The following is a 15,182-nucleotide window of genomic DNA, read 5'->3' on the forward strand; positions in this document are numbered from 1 at the left end:
AAATCTGAATCTACAAATAAACTGAAGCTTTCTCAGGTACATCTTCACAATGTCGATGTTTCTGATCTCCAGACAACCTTGACATTTAATATGTATAATTTGACCAAAAACCCCTCAAAGCTGACCGACTCACAGCTGGTATGATTCTGTACAGTTAATACACTCTGAATATGGCTATACTCTTGTTCTTAGGATTGCATGTGAACCAAGAATAAACAAAGAGTTTAAATGTACAATCTTTAATGTCTTTGAAATATCACACACATTAGATATAGTTTCACTGCTGTTTGGTATAATAAAAAACATTTGCTCTTAGTATTGAACTTGCATATGAAGTATCCTCTCATCTTAATAAATAAATGTATCTTTAAATAGACTGAATAGCAATACTCCTTCAAAATGTCATACCTCGGATGTCTTGATAACAATAAATATCCATATCTATCAATAATTTTAAGTTTCCATTATCGATCGATCTATCCATCAATCAATCAATCACCTCCTTGGATCACAACAGTAAATTATGCAATACATTATAAAACCATTCACCATTTAATGAAAGCCAATCTATGAGGTCTCCATGTACACTTTGTGCACATTTACATGTGGATAAACATACTATGTACATATCAGAATGACATCCTGTCATTATGTAATTAACTCTCCATATCATATCCCAGTCTCAAAAGTGGCAACCAACACTTATTGTTTTGATGCTAATATCAATTCAAAGATCCATTCCGCAGAACGCATGTGGATGAGATCAAATCACCTGACTAAAATCAAAGAGACGTAGCATTGCAACACAGGAGGACAATCTTATCATATTACAGCTTGACTGATAATTCATTTCTTATAGCAGAAAACACAACAAAAGTTGTGCTTTCAACTTAATATACACCCAAAGGAGTTATCTTGGTCTTTTGTTCTAGAGACAGAACACACAATACAAGTCAAATAGGGTTGTGAAAATGTCAATTCTAGCTGTTTTAATTTCTAAGTGGCTATGCAATTCAAGAGCTACTACATGTTCTGAGCAAAGATGAAAACAATCTTGTAACACACACAACACTATGACTCATAAAAACCTGTTCATTACAAGATCATGTACACGATAAAATCTGAATGAAAATCCACTGGATCGGTTCATGAAAACATCTTCACTTTGTAACAAATATGATGTTGTCTTCATTACATCTATACAAATGCATAAAATGAACCGGCTATGATGAACTTGAGAAGAATTGCATATCGTGTACGTTTTCATCTGACACACAGGATGTTTTTTGTGTACACAACTTCTGGGTTCTCTAGGACTTGTCAGGCACCGATACTTTCTCTCCGTTGTCAATGGAGGTAGTCATTGAGGTTGGCAAATGCACAGGAGCCGATCTTGGCCTTGGACATTAGCTTCATACACTCGGTAGACTGAGCTATCACCAGTTCTAGTGGAGGCTGCTTAGGGAGACCCTGGGATTCTGAAACACAACATGGATGTTAAAGTTATCTTTAGTAAAGTATGCTTAAATATTGGCTTTCATACAGTATGTTTTAGAATTATGACTCATATGAGGGATTTATCCAATACTCATATCAAATGCATTTGTTTCTGTTAAGTACATGTAAATGGGAAATTATGTTTGGATGAAAAGCAATAAATGTGTGACTTTTGACCAGCAGATAAAATAGGGATCATCTACTTGTCTTGACAATTCAGTATATGGTATTAAGTGATTTAGTAATAATATTTTAGTAATTTATAATATTTCATTATTGTAAAAACAAAACATATTGTTCACCAATAAAGATTGCATAAAGAGCACAAAACTACACATTGAACTACTCATCTAAAAATTATTAGCAGATATATTTTCCAAATCTCTTAACTTGCAAATTTATCCACAGAGTATTTTACACTAAATATGTGATCAGAAATATAAACATAAATACATTGTATTAACCAGCAAAATTGCAGAAATGAGGAAAATATTAACAAATTTTCATATCCTATCCTGACAAATTCTATGACAATGCTTTATAGTATGCATAACTAAAAGGGGCATAACTCCTTGGAAATATTTTGAGCAAAATTGTAATACTAACTATGAATTCAGTAATTTTTTTCTACCACATGTAATATTAGTTATTACCAATAAAGAATCTTAGAGTAAAACTTGACAATGTGTGTCCATATAATTATGTTACACATACTACATTTTTCCACTGATGTTTTTTAAACCTTAAAATAATAACTTAGAGAGCCTGCATTGAATTATTAAGTTTCAAAGACATGAATCTACAAAAGGTAGCAACAAATAATAAATGAAGAGAAAGATCACAAGATGTATACCTAATATAGCACTGTTTAAGGCAGCACAGACTGGTTCTCGTTGCACCGGGTCTAACTGGTACCCTACTGGGCTGTTCCAGGGATCAGAGTATGCCAACAAACTGAAGGCATTCTACAGAGAGAAAGTATGTTATTCAGTTCTATTAAACATGCAATAATTTCAGAAAATGAAAACAGCATAGTATAGTTTCTCTAAAAACATATGTTTTAATATCTTGTACATTTCATAGCGTTCCTTAACTCCTAGTACATTATTATTATCTGTAAAGAAAAATACTCTGTACAATGCGTATTTTAATATGTCATGAAAAATGAGTCACATGCTGTTACAGAAGATACCTACTTGTAAAGATTTATTGTTGCTCTCGCTTTTGCCGTACTCCCGTTTTAGCCTCTGGCTCATTGACTGAAGGTCTCTCCCAAACAGCAACATTTTCTCTATGGCTGCCTGAGATCCTCCACATAGCTGCCGTTTACCTGAGGGGGTGTCCACATCTGTGTCAAGAGCACAACTTTCACATTTTAGTACCGTAAACAAAATCTTTTTTCAAATCTATCACTTTTAATGATATTAACCAGTAAAAATTATTTGACTTTCATGGAAAGGAGAAGTAAAGATGCATAGTATGTGGAAAATTCTCTAAGAGAACACTTATTTAAAATTTGGACATTTTTCTTTTGAAAAGGTTAAAACTTGATTGATTTATTTTAGATAGTTGCTTCATTGAAATAAAAGTATTGTTAAATTGTTTGTACAAAACAAAATGTATCAATCGATTTGATTATGTATCAACATAGCATAGGTTCAAGTATTGGGCTTGTGAACCGCAGATCGTGAGCTCAAACTGCCTGGGCCTTTTGTTCATATTAACGAGGCCGGGTCTAATTTTTTCTGCCCTAGATTTTTGAAATGAATTTTTTTGCATGAATTTCTACTGATATAATTATTATTATAAGATAAAAAAAATAAGACATTTACCACACCGTTTGTTTAAGGGGTCATCTCAAAGTTTCTTAATTTTAATTTAACATAGGACCCTATGGGATTTTGTTTGAAATTTATCAATTTTGCACATTATTTACAACTTCTGCCCTAGAGGTTTCTTTTTCTGTTCTACATATTAAAGTTATTGCTAAAAGGCATCAAATGATCGAATAAAAAAACCCTTTTACCTCCTGGTGTGTTCCAGGGGTCTTATCAAAGTTGTTTTTTGTATGCCCAATTTCCCAGATTTGTCAGATGATGGCTATTTTTTATTTGACAAAGGCGAAAATGGTGATCTTTATAGTATTTTAAAAACATTCAGACATATTTAAGTAATAATTAATATATAACATCACATATTAAGGGTCATAAATATAAAATACGTGGTTACTGTCTTGAAATATATGAATTAAGCTATATTTAGGCGGGTTAAGAAAATGTGACAGAGGGCTAGGCATGCGGAACCCTTTTCACGTTTTCGACCCGAGCCCAAATATAGCTTATACTTCAAGACATTTATGTTTATTCCACTATATAATATCATGCGTGCGTACTTGTTCTGTCCTCGGCCTCGTTAAATGAATTACCGTTAAAATCAAATTTATTTTATCCTAAACTGCATATTTTTCAAACATTTGACTTATATACTGCCTATCATCAGGCCTTCTAACATAATTTTCTGCTGATCTGAGAAACTATTTCAAGGTGTTGTGAGCAACTTTAATACAAATTAAATGCATGTAAAATAAAAAAATGTTATTCCTTTGCACTTCACAACATACATGTACATGCATGTTTCAAAGTAAGTACTTTAAGTGTGAAACACCTACCCATCTCTTCTGATTTACATGTGTGATTATTCCCGTTCATGTACGTCCCTTCTGAGTTTCCATTTGTGAATGTTTTAGTCTCTGTAACAAGTCCGTCCATCATTTCTACATCATCGTCCTGAATCATGTGACACCCGGAACCGTTCATTGCTATGTTCGCGTGATTCATATGCTCCTCTGATATAGTCTTTAAATCACCGACACTCTGGTTGTTTGTTTGTGACACCTGTAAGTTTTGACTTGTTTGTGAAGATGAACCTGAACTATGACCTTTAACACCTATAGGTCGGTTAGGACTATTGCCACGAGATCCTATTGGAGTGTTTTTCTGTGAATTTGAATTTGTGTGGTGGACAGGGCTCATGTTGGGACTGGAACGGTTAGATCCGCTCCCGTGCCGTGACTTTGGGCTGCGAATAGCTGGACCTCGGACCTCTGTGTCAGTCCCATTCACCATCTCTATGAACTGTCTACATTTGAGCATAAACAACAGATTAAGGTTTCTCTCTAGTAATCCTGGATAAAGCTGTTGTGTGGTCTCTATTGCTTCACCCATGCGTCCTGCTAATACTAGCTTCTGTATTCCTAAAATAAAATCCGTTCATGAAGTTTATTGTCTTAAAAACATTTCATGAATTTTTCTCTCCAATACTGAATACAGAACTTTTCTTTATTTGCTTGCAAAAGAAGTTTTCATGAGGTTTGCAAGAGCTTCATTGTCATGAATATTTCTCACTGCAAATAAATATTTTTTATTTACCGGTAGTTGTAATTAAAAAAGAAGTGTGGATAAGGCTTGGTCCGATAATTAGTCACCGTGAACCAGTTCATCTCAGGTAAATTGCGAAATAAAGTCGGCAAATTTTTTAGTTAGTTTACAGTTTATAAAACTCTTTTATAAACAGCCCACACACTCAATACATACACGTACAACAAACTGTTAGCTGTGTTGCTTACTTTGTCTGTGTTTGATGGAGGACATATCCTCCTCTATAGACTGTCCTGTAGACCGGGAGAATGCCTCTGCTGTGCCACAATAACCGTGGTGCACCAGATACGTAGATACAATCCTACAAACAGAAGCAACTCAGTACAATCTAAACATAGCACCTATACAACAAGATATAGGCAAACAACTAAATTTGATGTCATAACTTCATTTTTTGTTGTTGAAAATTCAATGATGTAGACACATTACAATTACCGGTAATCATAATTTACTGAAAGTGTTAAGAGATTATGAATAAGCTCATCAATTGAAATAAAACTTTTATGAAGACAGAGAAATACAGATAAATGGTGGGTAATTTGAATCCTACTGTTGTAGTGCAGTCTGCCACTCCCCCTTCTTGTCACTGACAGGGAACCTCTCTATCGTCAGTTTGGTCTTCATGTGCCACTCCTGTAAACATGAATGATATATATGCATACTGGTATCTGGTGTGAAACAAAATTTCAACATTCAAAAATGACTGTTTTAAAACATTGTGATAACAACAGGGATATTCCTTTCTTTTGAACAAGTAGTTGGTTTCTTAACTAAGTTATTGTTGTTGACTTGCCCTTGCAACTAGCAATCATTACCAGCTTTTACACCCGTTTACATTAAAATTAGCTGAAAATTCTTTATTATAAAAAATGACATTTTAAACAGTTGACAGAGCAAAACTTGTTCATCATACTGAACCTTTGAACTCTGAAATGATGAAATTTACAACAAATGACTCATTTACTTAAAATAATTCAACAAGTTTACTCTAGCACTCATTATCTTATAACAAATACCTTCATGTAATCCTCTATGTCAAAGACAAACGGAGTCTGACCAAAGTTGGCCTCCACCACTTCCCCTGGGGTCTGAAGTCCTACTGTGGGGTACAAATTTGACTGCAATGACAATGACACACATGTATATTACACAGATGTTGGCACTCTGCAATCATACAAGTCAAGTTTTTTTTATATCTAGTCAACTCAGTCTGCATTTGCTGATGCTGTAATTCAAATCTAAACCAAATATGAACTTGTTTGCTCAAGTTTTCAAACCCTGTGCAACCCAAAGGGCTTCTTAGAAAATCGAGCATGTACCAACCAAGCTCAAATCTTGGTGCTTGGTGAACTTTGTAATTTTGCTGCTTACTACTTATATTTATGATTGAGATAGTCAAATCATACAGAATCATAAATATAACACTTTTTTCATGTTTATAATAATGCAACCATCAAAAACATAATGTCTTAAAAATATTACCCCTTGACCCATTTACATAGAAATGAAAATTTTTAATTTTCTAAAAGTTCATGTAAGGAAACTTCAATATTTCATGGTTTCTATTAAACAATTGATTGAAGTGATGTCGATGTGCCTTTTAAATTTAAGCTATAAACAATTTAAAACTAATGATGTCATGCATTGACAATTTACCTTATTCTTAGTACTTGGCCTAATGATTTCCTTTCCTGTGATTTTTTGCTGATCAACAATAAATATTTCAGACTAAATGAGAGATGATGTTTCACTATTATTTAACTTGTAAACATTATCTTCTTTTTCAAACAGAGAGTTTAGATATGAAATTAATAATGCATGAATTACTTAAACAACTTCAAAAGCATCAGTACTAATAACATTTATTGATTGAGTAATATACATTACCGGCAGGTCTGTAAATGCGAGGCCTGAAAAAGAAAAAACAGATAAAGTCAATAATAATAAATAACCACCTAGTCAACCTCAGAGAGGAGTTTTATTAATGAATGTTCCTTCATAAAAACAAAATATCCTTATCTCAAGTCAACCTACCTAAATTAATTCCATTTTTTGTGTAAAAACAGGAGTTGTCTATGAGGTTCACACAGCAGCCAATCACATCACCAGTTGTAAATGTTGGTCCGTATGGCTGACCAGTTCCCGAGGAACAGAAAGAATGGCCATCATCACCATGGTAACCATACGATTGTTTGTCCCAACCTACAATATCGACAACTTTATGTACCTTTCAAACACTTAGTTTCACTGTAATGAGCAACATAGGAAAATATATTGGCTCAAAACCTTATCAGCAAATGTATGGTATATAATACAAGAGTACGTTTCAATACCTTCATTAATTAATGATTAAGGAATCATCTTTTAAGTATTATGAGGTGATCAAATACAATCAGAGTGATCAAATCCAATAAAGCCTGAAGGGCTTCATGATAGATTTGATCACGCCTGACAGTATTTGATCACCTCATAATATTCAAATAATGATTCCTTATTACTTATATTTATATAATTTTCAGCAATTGTACGATTAAATATTAAAATAGATTGATGAAGTGTATTGGACTATACATTACAATATTGATTCGTAATGTTATCAAAGACAAAGGCATTAGAAAATGTAAATATTGTGTTATTATAACACTGCTACAGACATTTGATGTAAAAAAGCTACATTAAACTGAAACCTGTTAAACTTCATATCAATGTAACTGACCACATGGGTTCTTTATTTACCACTTTATACTGCAGTGTGTACAGACTGAAGGTTAAGTGTTATCTTTACGTGGAGCTAGGATTTGTTGTTTTTCCCTTACCTGGTAATCGATTCATGTTAACTCCCTGTGCTGACAGACCAATGCCCATATAGCTGAAGGAAAGAGCAAAACTAATCATTAACATTACCACAACAAGGTTATTCATACAGACACTGAAAAGTACAGGCTGTTAAATTGTATTGTTGAAAAAGAACATGTTATTGCTGGAAACAGTAAATACATGTACATTGTATTAATAATAGCTAGGTCAAACTTTCAAGCCCTGGGTTTCAAATTAAAGGTAAAAAAAAAGACAAAACATACAAAAGTTGGCATTTTAGTATGGAAAATTTCTGTATGTACCATGTGTAAATCCTATACATGTAATTCCAGTACAATTTGATTTTAATGAGTATACTTAATGAAATATAAACTAATGGAGGTGAACCACTCAGTTCAACAAATTATCCAGTAAGTATTTTAAATTTCAAAAAATATGAAATGAATTGTAAAAATTTTCATACGGAAAACCTCATACTTGAACTTAATATCATGAAATTCATGATAATATAGAATAACAAGGAGAAATTGTTGGGCTTTCACTCTTACAAAATGTTTAAAATGGGTGGTAAAAGGATTCAGTAAAGTATGAATCACAATTTCTCATGATTTTCAGTGCACATCAGGTGTTTATTGGAAGTCAAGAAATTGTACTTATAAAATAGAATGGCACATGAACAAAAAGGAGAGAGAGAGAGAGAGAGAGAGAGAGAGAGAGAGAGAGAGAGAGAGAGAGAGAGAGAGAGAATATACAATGAATCATAATTATTCACAAAATTTTCATATTATTTGCTCCTTTGCCATTTTTAATTTATTTTCATCAATGATCTTTTATTGTAGCTTTAATCTAAGAAACAGCCTTACTCTGCATTTAATGTACTTGTTCAAATGTATGTGACCTGCTTTATCATTGAATTCCCTCCACCTCACTGAACATAGCGTTGATTATCTGTCCCTTCAGCATTGATTTTTCACAATTTGTAATGCTCTTTGCCACATTTTCCAGACTGATTAGTAACAAATACATTTCTATTCATCATAATTGATTGTGACAAGATACAATCTTGCTGTTACATGTCTGACAGTGTGTAAAGAAAGTCCATCCCTCTGTGCCCTTACAGAGGGGATATCCCATACGAGTGACCTGTGGTGTGGGGCCACTGACACCTGATCACATGACCAGGCAGTGGTTACACCATGGTTCAATGCCTGGTCCTATTGACCTACATCCACAGTGAACATCGCCTGTTTACTTACTGCCCTATCTGCCTAATTACACAGCATTGTCAATAAACACTCAACAGGCATATAACAATATCCTGCTCAGAACTCTCTTTTCCTCTTTATTCTTTTTTTGAGTTTGCCAGATAGTGTGAATGAAACAGATGAACATTCCCGAGTATTCCAGTCTCTCAAGGAGAGGTAAATATAGCAACACTTGTGTAAAAGTATGCTGGCAACCTTGTGATACATTTTTAAAATGATGACCTTGAACCAACCGAAAACAAAAAACCAAATGTCTAAAACCATATACCTGGCGATGGAGTCCTGTTCATGATAGCTAGACTCTCTTACAACAAAACACCAATGGGTCAGGTTGGATCTAGCTTTCCTTTGGGGCAGTAAGCATCAGTATCACAACTTTGTAGTCTGACATCACAGATGCACACATCCCATTGAGATGTGCAATCAGAGTAACTGTACATCAGACATCAGAGAGCAGGAATCCTATACAGTGCCAGCTAAGACATGATTGGAACTGTCAAACCCCACACTGAGCATTGGAAGGAATGAAAACACCAACACAATAAAACAGCACACAACATTCTGGAAATCATTATGTTGTACATGTACTACCAACACTCACTACTGAAATATATATGTACAAGTTCATGTACATATGTTTTCCTGGTGAACAATGTTATAATAACAAGCTTTGGCAGACCTGCATATTTATCCTCTGATGTTTTTTTTTCTTCAGTATTTATAATTTAATAAGCTACCATGAAATTTGATCAATACATGTTATATTCTGTAAAATTTCCCCTTTCAAAACCCCATAAAAAATAAGAACATTTCCTTATCAGCAACATTTCGATCCTTCTTTAAATGTTAAAAAAATCTAATTAAATATACTTAAAAATGTACGTAAAAGCAACTCAATGCTCTGATTGCTAACCAATCATTCAATTGTAAAAATTAAAGGTAATACTTGGAAGGATGGTTTTTATATATTTCTTAATAGCTAGTGTAAACACAAAAAATAGAGCACACACAGCTCTGGCTATCCTTATATGACATTATATAAATTATATGCCAGTTATACAGACTATACCAGTACACAGGATAAACATTGTATAATGTAATAGGTTGGTCAGATAGCAATGGTCTCACACATCTGCCACCTTTGTACAACAGCTAGAGTACAATGGGTATGTACTGAGTGTGTACACAGTATGTGTGTACTTGATGGGTTGTTTTTCTTATCACTCCTAGACGGTGATATCTGTCTGTTACACACAAATAGATGAATAAACCATGACTCCCAGACACTTCTCTACAGGCTGGCCCTGATCAGTTATTCAGCTCTCCTTTTGACCAGATACTTCTCTAAGTAGACTGTGTGAAAACATCTATATAAATCATGTGTACATTGTGGATAGCTCTTGCTGCACACTGTTTACATAAACCTAAGTACAACTGTAGGATTTGTAGATCCCCTTTTAAGGAGGCTGGTTGGTCATATTAACCATCAGATCTACCTCAAATTTTAGGATATGATTTGTATAACTATTGTTTGGTAGAGAAAAAATCCATATATCTTATCATTCAAATTTGGGTATTTTCCTATATTTTTATATAGACCTCTTCTTTCTAAAGGAGATCAATTCAGTCTAAAAATAGCGATGACCATCAAGCCCTCTTTTCTGCCCTCCACTTACCCATCTCTTCCCTTGCTGATGATTCTGACTTCAAAATAGTAGATGCCACAGGACGGGGGGATAGGGTGGGAGGCCCGGACACTGGCTGCATCCTTGTGGTTCTTCCCCACTCCTAAAATAAATGTTAACTTTGAGTCAAATGTGGTACTTGTAACAATTAAAATTCTTCAAATTTCTGAAATAATTGTTAACTTTGTGAAAAATACTTGTACACATTGTAGCACAATATATGCACACTTAGAATTCATCATACTTCTGAAATATATATGTGAACTGTGTGTCAAATAGTTGAACAAACTGTAACCCGTTCAGTATACACACATTCAATTCATCATACGTCTGAAATAAACATAAACTATGTGTAAAATTCTAGTACCTATTATCCTAATTTAGGTTTGATATACAAGTTTAAAACTACTCCGCCTAAATCTTTTCAATAATAATAAAAAAAAATAAAAATTCAGTGGAATCTAATAATTGATTTAAGATAAAAGCTTTATATGCTTATTCATAGGAAACCTATAAATGGGTAATAAAAAAAATGAGTTAATATTTTTTTATGCTCTATCAATTGTAAAGTTTGCTTTTGATCTAAAGATGTTTGAGGTAGTTAAAAATTAGTTTGTGTATGACTCAAGGAGGAAAACTGAACCTCCCCTTCACCAGGAAGTACCTAGCGAACTCATTTCTTCAATTACACTGCATTGCAGCCTTACACAGTGTTACATCAACCCAATTACATATACAGTGAGAGGTGGATGCTGCACCATTCATTCATTTATTCTTTCCTAACTAAAGATGCATGAATGTTATCATAATCTGACTACCAACATGACAACCATATACTTAATATTTAGCAAAGATTTACAAAAAGAATAGTCTTCTATTCAGTTTCATCAGAATTAAAGATTTTTTAAATGTTATATAAATAAACACTGTATGACATTTCTGCCCCACCCTGGAATCAGAACCTTTACCTCACGGGTCATGAAATTTAAAATTTTGGTACATCTGAGCATGTGATGTACGTTGTAATCTGTATCTCTACGTAGGTGTTAATTATCATAAATCTTCTTCAATTCCGTGTAACTATTACATGACCTTAATATGTGTCACTGAAATATAAACATCCTGTGATCAAATCATCAATGAACAAATTCATAGTGCGACTCATTCAGTATAAACTCCTTGTATTTACGTGTAACAAGAAATTTCGAGGCAGGGCATTAGTGCTTGCCTGTATTTTCCCCCTAATTTTTTTTTAAATTATGATTTAATCTTATTACAGCAGAGCTTTAGCTATCCAAATGCTGATAATCTAATGCCTGCCTTCAAGACATTAGTTTTAATGGATTCTGATTTTCAGATAGCAATTATTTAAGATATTTTAAGATTGGAGACTTATTTTTCCTAATTCTTTCTTATATTTGGACAATTCAGTTTTAAATTGTCCAGATTGATGAGGCCCAACTGTAGTATGATGTTTGGAGTAAAAATTGTAAATTCTTCAAAAACGAAAATAAGCAAAATTTGTATGAGACTACAGTTGTCTCCTTTTAAGTCTTTTGTTTAGAATACAAGCATATTTATAAGCTAGCTGTTTTAATGAGTATACTTGTACTACCAGATAAAACTGCAGTAAAATGTAAAATTTTTGATGGGAAATGACATCTTAAGGAATTTGTTGTATTGACATGATATCACAACCAATGCCATAGCATACCATAATTTACCGGTACTGTATAATGTAATGTTTTAACACAGATCATTAGCTTTATGAAACTTAAGTTTGAACGAAAGCCCTACATCTATACTCTGTGCCTCTTTCAGGTGCATGTGTGCTCACTAATTATGCATCTCCTAATGAATTTCTGACTAGTTATGGCGATCCTGTCAAAGGCACTTGCGAGTGATAGAGAAGGGGCCTCATACTGACAAGTGTGACATAAGCAGCCAGGGATGTTTATTTTGGAAGAAGGCCCCACTTTATACCTGTACAGCTTTCACCTTGATTTTTATTTAAATCCTGAACTTTTACTATACACACAATGACTTAAACCTTTGGATAGTTGTAAACACCAGTGACCCCCAGGGAAATTGAACTTTAACAATGGTGTCCTAAACTTAAACCAATACATATATCTAGTTCATACAGATGAATCAGCAAAAAAAAAATGAAATAGGACATTACCTTAAGATTGTTGTAGAGTTCTTTGAATCTTTTTATTCTTCACTCTAATGATAAATTCCATTTTTGGGATTCAATTCCCTACTTGGTAACAAAATAAACTGGTACGTGTATAAACATGGCCAGTTCATAGTTTTGCAAAGAAGGGAAATTTATACGAGACTAGGAGTGATATAAAGGCAAATACTTTTCAGGGACGTCAAAATTAGAATTGTATAATAAATAGAACTACCGACTTCCTTGTACAGCTTTATCCTTAGTTTGCTCCTTATCTCAAAAACTACTTTGGATTTTCATTATGCAATTTCCATTGCATTAACATAGCTTTGTTGTAATGAATCAAAGTTTACATTTTCATAAAAAGCACCTGCTTCAATTTCATTAACACAAAATCATACTTTTTTCAAATCATTAATTCTATACAAATTCACAGTAGGGAAAATTTCAAGGATTTTGAACACACCTACAAATAAAATTGTTCAAGACCAACCCATTTTAAGCTCCAGTTAACATATCTATCAATATATATATATATATACATGTATTTATATGCTATTTAGGTCAAGATTTTGTTGGGTGTGGTCTCAAAGTTAAACCAGAACACACTCACAATAATGTTGTGACTTCTGATGAGATTTCTTTAAATAATAGAAACACAGGATGAAGTAAATCATTTACATATATTTATAGTAAACACCAAACAATACTGTTTATAAGGCTGACAAAAGATAGCTGTACTGATGTTGCCATCTCTCATTCTTTTTCTGTCCAGAAAATGTCAGATGAAAAAAAATATATAAGAGAAGGCTACATTGTTGCAGGTAGACAAATAGTTTATTGTTCATTGTCATTTAAAAGTGAGAGTAATTGGTTTGAGTGAAGAATCCAAAGAAAAATATTACGAGTGATTCCAAAGAAAAATATATATGATTGAGTGTGGATTTTGTTTATTATAAATTTTCATATAATAACTTTTTTAATATTATATTTTTGTCCAGCTATTCAAAAGATTCTCTACTACAAATGATTTTTAAAAATATTAATAAAGTACATGTAATGTGAAATGTTTAATAGTTATAATATACTGATGGTACATTGAGGACTGCTCATGAATAAATTCACAAGCCATTACATCTACCAACTTAAAAAAAATCCACGACTAATGTGAGTTTTGTTCAAATTTAACTTGAAAACCCACATTCTTTATCAACAACAAGTATAGACCTTTGTTAAGACTTAAAATTTCATTAATATGGACCATCAATTTATTACTGGCTGAAGTTAAAATTTAACTTCAAAACAATTAATATATGTTTTACGAAAATTTGGCATGTGTTTGGATTGGCAACCAGCATTCTAAAAAATTGAAAGCTATATAGAAACCTTCTATTTAGTCTGTACACATTAAAGCAATCATCCACTTCTTTTGATTTATTGCAGAGTTTCCCACGGACAAGTGTTTACATTGAAGTGCACGTGCAGCTGGTACGAAACAACAAGTCCTCACTTCATTCATACTATACATGGTTGTTACTGAATAGCATAAAAAAATTGAACCACTTTAAAACTGCAATTCTATTTTTCTTGGCATCTTTTTATATATATCTTGTTTACATATGTTAACAGTGAAAAATTCATAATAATTATTCCTTCCATGACACAGATTTTTCACTCATAGCAAAATTATGATAGGTGACCACAAGTTGCATATCATTTCAAGTGTTAACAGATTCAGGTTTGTTTGCTTCTATCAGATCAGCTGTTTAATGGGTCAGCGATTCTACGATTACTGCTGTTCTAAAAATAAACCAAAACAAAGAAGCTCGCCTGACAACTAGATATTTATAAGACAAAAATAGACACCAGTTTGTTCACTTTGTGGAACTAACCTTTGGCTTTGTTAAACTTTAATCCTAGAATCTAGTTATTTGGTGAAACAGAATAAATTAGGATTGTTTACGTATGTCGAAATAAAAAAATACCTTTGTAATGCACACGCAGATTATTTTGAGTTAATCCAATGAAGTTGTATTTATCTTTGGAACTCCATGCTCTCGGAAGAGGGGTTTCTTCTTCGTTCACAGCTGGATAAAGTTGTTTTAGGGGGTCGGGAATTTCTTGAATACTTGAATTTAGCGATTCAGTGGAGCTAAATCCACTTGTCGCTGCCATTTTCTATTACTTCCACCAATGCCCGTATGCAGATATTGAGCAGTCAACATTACCTTGATACGTACATTTCTATTCGATGAAGCAAAAAATATTGTCCAATGGCAATGAACTTCACATAAATTTACGATAT

At 33.2% G+C, this 15,182-nt stretch overlaps 1 protein-coding gene across 1 annotated transcript; it reads right to left on the reverse strand.

The window, feature by feature from the left end:
• Positions 1-223: 223 nt before the first annotated feature.
• LOC128188607 (ran-binding protein 9-like) lies at positions 224-15,090 on the reverse strand. Its single transcript, XM_052859772.1, has 12 exons — positions 14,863-15,090; positions 10,693-10,804; positions 7,751-7,803; positions 6,969-7,136; positions 6,822-6,844; positions 5,951-6,052; positions 5,485-5,567; positions 5,123-5,235; positions 4,166-4,750; positions 2,694-2,845; positions 2,351-2,462; positions 224-1,478 (listed from the first exon to the last, which is right to left on the reverse strand). Exons 1-12 carry the CDS (start codon positions 15,050-15,052, stop codon positions 1,348-1,350), a joined length of 1,824 nt encoding a protein of 607 aa, XP_052715732.1. The 5' UTR covers positions 15,053-15,090; the 3' UTR covers positions 224-1,347.
• Between the last annotated feature and the right edge of the window lie 92 nt (positions 15,091-15,182).

The sequence above is a fragment of the Crassostrea angulata genome, chromosome 6 (assembly GCF_025612915.1).
Source record: "Crassostrea angulata isolate pt1a10 chromosome 6, ASM2561291v2, whole genome shotgun sequence".
Taxonomy (NCBI): domain Eukaryota; kingdom Metazoa; phylum Mollusca; class Bivalvia; order Ostreida; family Ostreidae; genus Magallana; species Magallana angulata.

What these genes read in the sequence shown, in the direction of transcription:
- LOC128188607 (XM_052859772.1), bottom strand. Translation starts at nt 15,052, where the DNA reads ATGGCAGCGACAAGTGGATTTAGCTCCACTGAATCGCTAAATTCAAGT. An exon ending in TGGCAGACTGCACTACAACA is followed by an intron (nt 5,236 to 5,484) that starts GTAGGATTCAAA and finishes TTCTGTTTGTAG; the next exon opens with GATTGTATCTACGTATCTGG. An exon ending in CTCCATCAAACACAGACAAA is followed by an intron (nt 4,751 to 5,122) that starts GTAAGCAACACA and finishes ATTTTATTTTAG; the next exon opens with GAATACAGAAGCTAGTATTA.